The sequence below is a fragment of the Phaethon lepturus genome, unplaced genomic scaffold (genome assembly GCF_000687285.1).
Source record: "Phaethon lepturus isolate BGI_N335 unplaced genomic scaffold, ASM68728v1 scaffold30840, whole genome shotgun sequence".
NCBI classification, from domain to species: Eukaryota; Metazoa; Chordata; class Aves; order Phaethontiformes; family Phaethontidae; genus Phaethon; species Phaethon lepturus.
Genome location: NW_010510388.1, coordinates 76,176 through 86,670, shown reverse-complemented (window position 1 = coordinate 86,670; position 10,495 = coordinate 76,176). Strand labels below are relative to the sequence as shown.

At 43.8% G+C, this 10,495-nt stretch overlaps 1 protein-coding gene across 1 annotated transcript in view; it reads right to left on the bottom strand.

Moving 5' to 3' along the window:
• LOC104628316 (oxysterol-binding protein-related protein 5-like) overlaps positions 1-8,457 on the bottom strand; it is a gene marked incomplete at both ends in the record, with an annotated part of 19,152 nt that extends 10,695 nt beyond the window's left edge. The window contains 2 exons of the mRNA XM_010296859.1: positions 2,147-2,220; positions 8,301-8,457. Coding sequence (XP_010295161.1) covers positions 2,147-2,220; positions 8,301-8,457 — 231 coding nt within the window. The remainder of the gene's footprint in view (positions 1-2,146; positions 2,221-8,300) is intronic.
• Between the last annotated feature and the right edge of the window lie 2,038 nt (positions 8,458-10,495).

The following is a 10,495-nucleotide window of genomic DNA, read 5'->3' as shown; positions in this document are numbered from 1 at the left end:
TCTTTCCTTTGGTTCAAGTAGGTGGAATCGCTATTTATTTTTAAACTGAAATACTGTGACAGTTCCCTACTTACAGTTCTGGACACCTGACAGCAAGGTTTCATTTTATAGCCTTAGGGCTGAGTGGACGTGAAAAATGAAGTATTAAGCAAACTGATTACCAGTTTGCCTAAATTTTTAAGGTCCAAGACATTTCACAATGGGGACTCCCTACTGTCACCGACACTGCAAAGCAAGACAGAAGAAAAGCTACGCAGCTGGAGAAGAACAAGGTAGTGTACAGCACAGCAAAGCCAAGCAAAGTGAAATGAGAATGACGGGGCACTACAGCACAGGTCCAGTGAGGAGGAAAGTCTCTGAATCAAACATCATGTGTCTAAGCAGAACATTCAGGCAGTTAAGAAAAACCTAGCTCTGGCCCATTCAGTAGCCAAAGCAATTGCCTGCAACCCCGCATGTGAGTAGGCAAGTTGAAGCTTGGTGTTTTGGGGTCTTGATACCTGTTTTTAGTCCATTGGTGTTTCAGAGGAATTTTGGCTGTTGTAAAACTAAGGTCTTGGGTTGGTGAAAGCAAAGCTCATGTCCAGGTTCAGATCCCCCTTTGTGTTGAAATACAAATCTGATGCAGTTGTTTTACACTGTGCATTTTCTCTTACCTCTCCTTGACACTGTCAAGGAGAGACCCACCAGCATCTCCCAGGTGCACACAAAGCATGGCAGAAACCTAGGTGGGCACCCAAATCTTCCAAGGGTACCTCTCCTTTCAAAAACACACCTGTAGGAGACTAAATAGCAAAGCAGGCCTTGAGGCTGGGAAAACACAGCTGGGCCATGCTCTCATCCAGATACCTCTCATAAATACATTCCTACTCTTGCGTTCACCCTGCATCTCAGAAATCAACCTCCCTTTCAGACAGCATTTCAGTGCTCTGAGTTGTCCTGTCCAGAAAATGTCCTTCTTCTTTACATTCCCGAGTCACTGGGAATTCAACACCATTCCTTGTAAGGCATGCAAAACATCTAGTTTTAAAACAAAGCCCTGGATGCAGTTACCTGGTCCTTGGGCTTCTCCACTACCAGAATAAGTGGGAGGCTGGGTTCCCATGAGGAACCTGCCTAAAAAAGCAAAACCAAGGTCGGTTTGCAACTTTCCAGGTTCCAACCAATAGCAGAGGACATGTACACAAGCTCTTGGTGCATAGTCCCAAAGCTCCTCTCATCACCATCTCCCTGTGCTGACCTCTGCCCAGGCATCCCAGCAGAAAAACCTGCAAGCTTCAGGCAAGCACAGCCAAATGTATTTGAAGACACAGAGCCTATTTTCATGTATTATAAGAAATCACTTGTCTGCAGCTGCTTCCTTCATGTTATATTCATTTCAGCTGGTGTCATTTGCATTTTATAGCTTCATAGTTGAATAAATTTAGTTAAAAATTTATTAACAGGCCTTGCTTCTATTTCTAGTTACCCTCCAGAAACATGTTAGGGAGCTGCAGTCAAAAAAATCCCATACATGAATCTCAAAGACAGGTCTAATTTACAAGGTTGATTCCATCTCTACAGGAAATCAAACCTAGGCACTCAGAGTCAGGTTTTGAACACCCAGATCCAAGGTCTTTAGATTCAGTTTTACCTCTCCATAACAGGCTGGATTGAAACGTTGCATTCAGGAAATGTTGCTCAGTTTGTGCTCCTCTCCTGTTATACCAATTCCCAGAGCTCTCTCCCAGGATGTCGGCTCAGTTTCAGATGCTATGCACTACACTAAATATTACAGCTTTCTTTTCCAAAACAATTAAGGTTTATGATTGCCTTGCTGATCAGGAACAGGAGGAGACACCTCTGCTGGCAAAATCAACCTTTCAACCATAATTATTCATATCTAATTACACTGCCAAATGAGGCCCAAATAAACAGCGTTCTTCTGCAGTAGATGCTATCAGTCAGAGGGAAGTGTGGGCTTCTCTGTTATCCCACCCAAGCAAAAACACTCATTTTCTTTCTCTCAAAACATGCATACACAGTTCCTGCAGGATCAGAGGGAGAGGCTTTCTCAATGACTTTAAAAAAAAAATCAAGGATGATTAATAACAACCTGAGAAGAAATAAAAGCAAGACTAGGGATGGGATCCCTATCCCACAGTACCTTACTAATGGAGTTTGGAGTCTGTGGTGTCTCATCTTTCAGTGCTGATGGGCTGTTCCCTTCCACGTCTTTGCCTGCAACAAATAAATGTGATTCAGAAACAGAGAAATTCTGTGCAAAACTGTGGCTACTCATGGCGTTAGAAGGGCTACTGCTAACAGCAAGCAGGAGAAGGTATCATGAGCAGGAGTGGGCACGCCAGGATCACAGAGGGATCTTGCAGAGCTTGAAATAGCCTGGACCCACATGTTTGGGCTACGCAATAAGTACTGCTTAAAAGTTAGGTCTGAAAACACCGTGGTAACCCAACATGGTGGCTGTAAAGTCCAGCATATGAAGGCTGGAAAAAAAACAGAAGTAAGGTTGCTTATGCATCTTTAATCAGCTCCCTTCTGTGTCTCCATTATGATGCAGTCTTTAATTACATTACCACAGTCTGTTCTTTTCTTACATACCCCATGCCTCATTCAACGCAAATACAAAATGGAATTCAGTTAATAAGCAGCTATTCAATACATTATCCTCCTTGGTCAGTATCTGGCAACTATACACAGATGCACTTGATAGCATGCTTTGTTTGACAAATAATAACCATGGTCATAAAACGTTACAGAAGACAGAACAGCATCTAGACATAATCAGTAAAAAAAAAACCCAACAAAACCCTGCAAAAGATCAATGTCTTCTGACCAAGTTATTTGTTAAAAAAAAGAAACATTTTCAATTAACAAATAGTATTTATGAACAATGTGACATTTTCCAATCATTGTAAAGATCTATTTCCACTACCGAAATATACTAAACTTGCAGTACATTAGACACATTATATACTAATGAGTGTGTGTAGTCCTAGTCCAAGCAATATAATGTAATGACAAATTCTGTTCTTTTTGCCAAATGCAATCATGTCCTTAGACTAAAGGAAAGGATAGAGCTTCCATTAAAAAAAAAGGAAAAAAAAAAGCATCTCATGAGACTAGCTTTTTAGTGCCAAGACAGTCATTGTTATCCACTTGCAATGTAGTTTTCTTCCCAAAATTGTTAGCAATCAGAGCTTCAGAATACTGCATGCAGTAAAGACCAATGAGACAGTGAAATATAATCCACTTGTAGCACATTGCAAACATGGGAACTGTTAAAAATGTTTTTAAACACTGTGTGGGCCAGTCTTGGAAACACCACCAAATCCAAAACCAGCAAGGGAAAATCCTGATTCTCCTGAAGTCAGCAGAAGTTGTTGCAGATCTGTCAGAAGCCACAACGTCTTCTGGAGTTTTCAGAGAAGACATTAAGAAGCTAAGCAACATTAGAAAAGCCAGTCACCGAAGCTTATTAAAAGTTAAATATCCTCAGAGCCATGTTCTGCACCTACATCATGGGACATGTAAGAGAACAAGCATGTCCCATTATAACTGGAACTACAACTGCACTTCCAGGATTTCACTGATAAAGAGACAAGACAAAAAACATACCCTTTTTACAGGTATTACCAGTCAGTTTGGTGTATCAACTCTTAAATTTAAGAAAAGGCTTTGTGGGACAATTGTCCCTAGAAGGAGTTCAACTTTCCACATGGTGACTAAGGGTGGTGAGGGTTTCAGATGCATTTCTCCCCCTGTGGCACAGTGCTGCAATTGTGCCACGTGTATGCAGCTGTGCTGACACAGAAAGCAAACACTTCCATGCCTAGGAGAATAGGGACAGCATGTTCGTTGCTCACGTAGGGAACTGAAGCAGAGGAAGGACCTACACAGTCACACAGGAAGGCAGTGCAACCTAGTTTTGTAACTGTCACTCCTCTCCGTGCACCCTAGATAACGCACTTGGAAACCTAATGTCCATGGGCAGGAGAAAATCCCAAGTGGCTGGATATTTGACAGTCCCCTTGTGCCACCATGACAAGTGGGATGGCCACAAGCACTGCTGTGGATGGATTAGGACCTGTATCTCCATAGCTTCTCTTTCTTTGATGGTGCTTTCCTCTCTAAAGCCCCCACTCTCCTCGACAGAGGCAGAGGAGGTAGGAATACACTCACAAAGCCATGTAGCTGCTGCACTTGTTTCCCACGAAGTTTTTTCTGCGCATGTATGGGAAAGTAACGTATGGTCTAAAAGTTCAAGTAAAGTTAATGGGAATCAGCTGCTGCCTGCTCCGAGGGAACAGCGTCTATCAGCACAACGGAATTCACATCCATCTTTATTATGTCTCATTTCTTAGAGCAAGCTTAACTCCAAGCTGGTATCCATACAAAAAGCCTGGACATGAGAGATTTCTGCCCTCTCTCAGTAACACAGTTAAAAGGCTTTGCACCTGAACAATGAGATCTGTTCCTGAGGTTCTGGACCATCCTGCTCACAGAATATCATGAAAAATGGGAACATGCAACTGTTCACTCTTACCATATCCCCAAAAGGATTCGTAATGTATGTTTATGAAACAGCATATACTGGTTTCTTATGCCAAACTCGTTAAGCCTACTGGCACTTGTGAGTGAAAGGTTGTTTTTTGGAGGAGAGCTATCTTTGCTGTCTGTCTCAAGCAGACATGCTGCAGCCATGTGGAAGGAGAGAGCCAGCCCTTGTTTGGAAAGCAAACTTCATTGAAACAATGTGCAAGTTTCTCAAAAACCTGCACATAATTAAGTGCACAGAAAGCCCAAAAGCAAGAGTCCCACGCATAGCACAACAGTCATAGCCACCGCGAGAAAATAAATAGGAAACCACATAAAAACATAAAAGAAGCTAAATATTAACCGGCTATGGAAGCTGAAATTCTTATCTCCCTGATCAAGAAAACATAACGCCCTCAACAGAAATAGAACTGAACCTCTCCTGACTTAAAGTGCTGGCTGCTGGCAGGGCATGCAAAGAAGGGTCCTCCACAAAGTAGCCCAGAAGTTTTGCACCAAATAAAGTAAAAGATTTTGGGAAGGGAATCAGTGGTGCTTATGGAAGTAGCCTTCACCACACCATGAAGAAAACTGCCAACACACCAGTCTTGCAGTTACAGAGTAGAATTACTGGTACCTTCCTTTATCCCATTGCTGTCATGCACAGGAAAAATAAGTATTGACCTCCTTTCCAGAACGGTAACTATTCCTTTCCTTTGGTTTTCTGCTGGGCATCAATCTTACAGGTGCATTTGCCTTTCCCCTTTATAAAGAATGATACAGCAAGTACGACTGATCAATGATAACGGGAAGCAAAATTACTGGGTTATTGAGGAATTCATGATTAGCTCCACGCAGCATGAACTATTATTTTATAGGCTTTCTGATAAGGTATCCAAGAGGGAACACAGGCTCTGATGTGTGGCAAAACTACCGAGAATAAAATCTGTTACTGCTGTAAATATCATCCACATGGCCCAGTGTGTACTCCAGACCGAAATTTAGTTCCATGTCTCTACCAATCAGAGTAAAATTCCCATATTCATGACAGTGCACCTCTGAGGATGCAGATAGGCTAATCTAAACGTTTACTTAAAGCCACTGTGATCTCACAGGCTAGTCAAAAAGGGAGATTCTCTAAAACGTCTCTTAGCTACTCCCCCAATAAATTTCCTACCCTCTGAAAAAGAAAATAGAGAAAGATTCTCTCTTCTTATTGCTAAGTGAAAGACAGGCAGGGCAAGGAACATGAATTCATGCCTCTCTAGTTTGTGAACTTCCTATAAAAAGAAAAAGTCTTCCTCAAATTTCTTTTAGTTACCAGGATCAATAGCATCTCTGTATGCAAGCAAGAGGCCAAAAGTCCAAAGTGTTATTTCAGATAGTGCCCTCTGCATTTCCCATGTTTCCTTTAAAAAAAAATCCTCTTGTTGAACTGAATCTTCATAGTGTAGCTTGCCTGAGGTGTAAAGTCTGTCACTCCCTTCTCACTGAATTACTTACTTGCACACCTTCGTTGTTGGAGGGCTAATCCTAGGTGTTGGTCCTGTGATACCTGCAGTTCCAGCCACCTCACAACCCACCAAATTCCTGGCAGGAAATCACTGGGCTTTGCTGCCCGCACTGCCCACAGCACCCACCCAACACCATCAGCTCAGTGTCCTCATAAAGAAAATCTGCTGGGGTCAGGCAGCAAAACACAAACCACTGGAAAAGCTTCAGGAACTGAAAGTTCATGTAAAACAACAGAGAAAAATGTGGGACAGACAAATATTGGATGCAGCTTATGGACATAGACCTCTGGATTATCCAGTATCATAGCAGCATCCTTCAAAGGGATGGGAGAAGGTGAGGGGAAGCGCACAAGGCTGAGAGGAAAACGAGGCAGAAGCAGCAGCAAAGGAGCGAAAGGAGAGCCCGCCACAGGAAATGGCAACTGAGCATGAGGAATGACAGTTACTTCTTAAGGGAAGTGTGAGGAAAACAAAGAGACAAGGCAGATCTGTACAGACCAGCAAAGAAATTAATGGATTAAAAAAAAAAACTAAGGATAGACAAAAACCCGGACTCTCTGCAATAAAATCCTTGGCTGAAGCAGTAACTTGTTTGCTTAAAAGGGATATTCTCTCCTTTACAAACCTCTTTGGCTCTTCCTTTGCAATACAGAGGGCTACCGCCCTTGCTGATGCCCGTGCTGGAGGTTACTCAGGAGAACTGCGCAGCAGAACAAAAGCTCCAGCATGGCTCAAGGCACTTGTTCTGCTAAGCCCAGCAAAGGCTGTTTGGTCTGGCTGCCAGCAGGGATCAAGGACAAACAAGGTGATAGGGAAAGCTGAGGAAGAGACCAACTCTTCCAGCTACCTCCTCCATGCTGAAACCCTCAACTTTCCCTGGTTTCTGAGAGATTATAGCACTGAAATACCTCTGTGAGGAAGTCTGTAACTTTTTTAGCACTGAAAATGCTGGTAAGAACTGAAGAATTGGCAAACCCTAAGCTGTGGCTCTCCAGCTCCCCAAAGCAAGGGAAAGTGACTACAGCCTGTAAAATCATCCCTTCAGCTCCCAAGGATAGCAGAAGTGAAACAGCTATTTACTTACCATACATTTGTATGGACTGTACTTATGTGCAGCTAGCTGTTCAGAAGTCCCTACAGGTTTGAAATGTATGAGATTTTAGGTGTCCCATTTTAAGTTGTTTTCAATTTGATTACCAAAAGGTTGTTCAAGCTTCCAGAGACCTCAGTGACAGCCAGGATTAGTCAGCACTGCTGAAAATAGGCTCCCCATTGCCTTGAAGAAGACACCCACAAATAGAAATACCTGTGAAATCAGAAGCCCATGAAAGCTTTGCACTTAAAAACAATTAGCTCAGGAAACCCAGACCTGGTTTTGCTCCACATCTGCAAAGCCCAGAGAGTCCGTCAGGTGTTACATCTATATGAACAGTGAAACCTTTTGACAGATGCTATGTTCTTTAGATTTCAGTGTTTTGAGAGCTCATGAAGGTGCTGTGAGGTTTGATTATTTAGCACTGACATGGCAGCTGCAAATGACAGTTCCACAAACTTGTGACTGTTTCCTGAAGCACTTGTTTACAGCCTAGAACTGAAGCATTGTTTGCAGACAGCAATCAAGGAAAAACTTGAGTGTTTATTGTGAACAACAAATTCTGAAACAATAAAATAAGCTCTATTTCCTTAAAAAAGGGTGCTAGGAAATTCAAAGCAAAAAAGATGTAAAAAGAACACTTAAAACCAGTCTGCCATTCACTGCAACCTGTCAAGATTCCTGGTACCTGTAGTGCTTGTAGATATTTACAGAATATTAACCACAGAAAGTCTGCTCTTGTAATATTTATCCTGGGCTTTAAGTCTGAACAGGGAAATCTGATACTAAACGTCTGCAAATGGGGCCAGTAAATCTTAAACGAGTGCAACGCTTAGGGTGAAACACAACAAGCACCCCAAAGTGGAAGAACCTGAAAATGTTAATCATTTTTGATATGTGAGGCTGTGCAGCGTTCAAATGGTTATGAACCCCAACTCCGATGCTCTCCATCCCCACTTAACAACATGGCAATGAAAGGCAATAGCACCATGAAAGCAGCACTGTCTGGGATCCAGTAATACCTGTGTTGCAACAGCTTCTCTCTCTCTTTCACATTAACTTCTTACTCTCTGTTTCTTGGCAGCATGCTAAAATATCTAGTTGCAGTCATGCACCTGAGACATACTCCTTTCTGCACTGACACACCAGAAACCGACCTGGGCTGAGTGGGTAGATGTCATTGTCAGTCCCAAAGAACAGATTGCGTGTCAGCTTGCGAGGATCGACCTTCTGAGGGGTGGATGAGGCCGGACAGAGGGAGAACCTGCGACGAAGAAAGTTCTCCTCCTTCATGGCATGAGCTGTGGGGGTTTTCTGAAAAGGAAAGATAGAAATAACAGTTCATTTCAAGACACAGGAAATCAAAGTTTCACACTCAAATGACTCCGCTGCTTCAAAGCCGCCTAGTCCTATGAAGTGTGCCAGATCTTTTTATAGAGTGCCAGAAGGCTATGCAGGAAAAAAAAAAGAAAGTGATATTAGTTTGAAGCTGCAATTACTGATTTGCTGACTCTCAGCATTTGCAAACTGCAGGGAAGCAGGACACTGCTCCTTGGTGAATCCAGGCAGTGTAACACCCTCCTGCCTACAATGATAATAGCTATTTACTGGGTCTATCAGTGCACAGCAGCTAAAATTTCCCTTTTTTTTTGAGGTTTTGGAGTCTCTTTCATAAATTTAACTCCATTGGTGTCAGAGTTACACCATCTCTGCAAAAATCAACAGTTACTCTGAGTTGCATGGAGGAAGACCAGCTGCATTGGCTATAGAGAGCAGCAAGCAGAGATAACACCAGTGTCACTCCTGCCCTTACTTCCAATTACAGCACATATAAATAATTTTGGTTTTCTTTAAAATGGCATTTAGATCAGCCTTGCAGTTTGATCAAGAAGATAAAACTTGCTGCTCTGTGAGGGTAAAGAACAGTATTTGTCCTCCCAAAAGCCTCCCTGCCTGGTGATACTGTGCTCTTTCCCACCACTTGGCTACTGCATTAGACTATCCTGGCTGGAACTAAAGGTTTCTTTTATACCCACCCAATAAGCAGTTCCTTCTTGCCCATTACAAACAGATACTATGACTGTCTCCTTCCTGAGTTACAAGCTTTATTCTCTCCCCATGTGCAGCCAGAGGCAGGGCTCTTTCTAGCAGTAAGAAGCATTACCTCAGCCTTTGGATGGGCATTACAGACCACAAGGTCTGCTGATTCTCTGGGGGACAGTTCATGCAGTAAGAAAAACCCTTTAGGATAGTACACGTTTCCTGAAAAGAGCCTCCAAGTTTTCTGATCTCTTTTAGGCTACTGGGAATGCAAGGCAAAAAAGTTGCCCTGAGTCACAGTGCCGTTCGGGAGGGCAGGATCAGCATGCATGTAAGGTGACCTGTGTGGCACTATTCTGCATTTTGTGGAAAATGGGCTGTTCAAGGGCTAGAACATCCTGCCCTGTCCTTCCAGTGCTTACAGTGGCCCAAATGCCCCAACTTAATGGGGAACCCTCAGTGGCCTCTTGGAGCTCAGCCTTCACAGCTTCACCCACTGCACAGGGTGGGGATGCCACGAACATGTCCCACTGTGAGAAATTCTCCTCCTGTGTTTTATCTGAGCTCTGTTCCTCCCTCTGCCCTGGTAATCCCTGTAAAAGGCAGTGCCAATGCTTCAGGTTTTGCAATTTTTTTTAAATTTATTGTATTGGGTTTCCATGGTAAGCTTTGGTGAGGGGCTGCAAGGGTGGTGTCTGTGAGAAGGTGCTAGAAGCTTTCCCTATGTCTGATAGAACCAATGCCAGACGGCTCTAAGACAGACCCACTGCTGGCCAAGGCCGAGCCCATCAGCTATGGTGGTAGCACCTCTAGGGTAACATAGTTAAGAAGGAGAAAAAAAAAAGGCACGGCAATTTGCAGCCAGAGAGAGGAGTGAGATTATCTTAGAGAAACAACTCTGCAGACACCAAGGTCAGTGAAGAAGGAGGGGGAGGAGATGCTCCAGGACCCCATGGGAAGCCCGCACTGGAGCAAGCTCCTGGCAGGACCTGAGGCCCTGTGGAGAGAGGAGCCCAGGCTGGAGCAGGTTTGCTGGCAGGACCTGTGACCCCGTGGGGGACCCATGCTGGAGCAGTCTGTTCCTGAAGGATGGCACCCCGAGGAAGGGACCCAGGCTGGACCAGTTTGTGAAGAACTGCAGCCCATGGGAAGGACTCACATTGGAGAAGTTTGTGGAGGACTGTCTCCTGTGGGAGGGACCCCACACTGAAGCAGGGGAAGAATGTGAGGAGTCCTCCCCCTGAGGAGGAAGGAGCAGCAGAGACAACGTGTGATGAACTGACCACAACCCCCATTCCCCATTCCCCTGCAC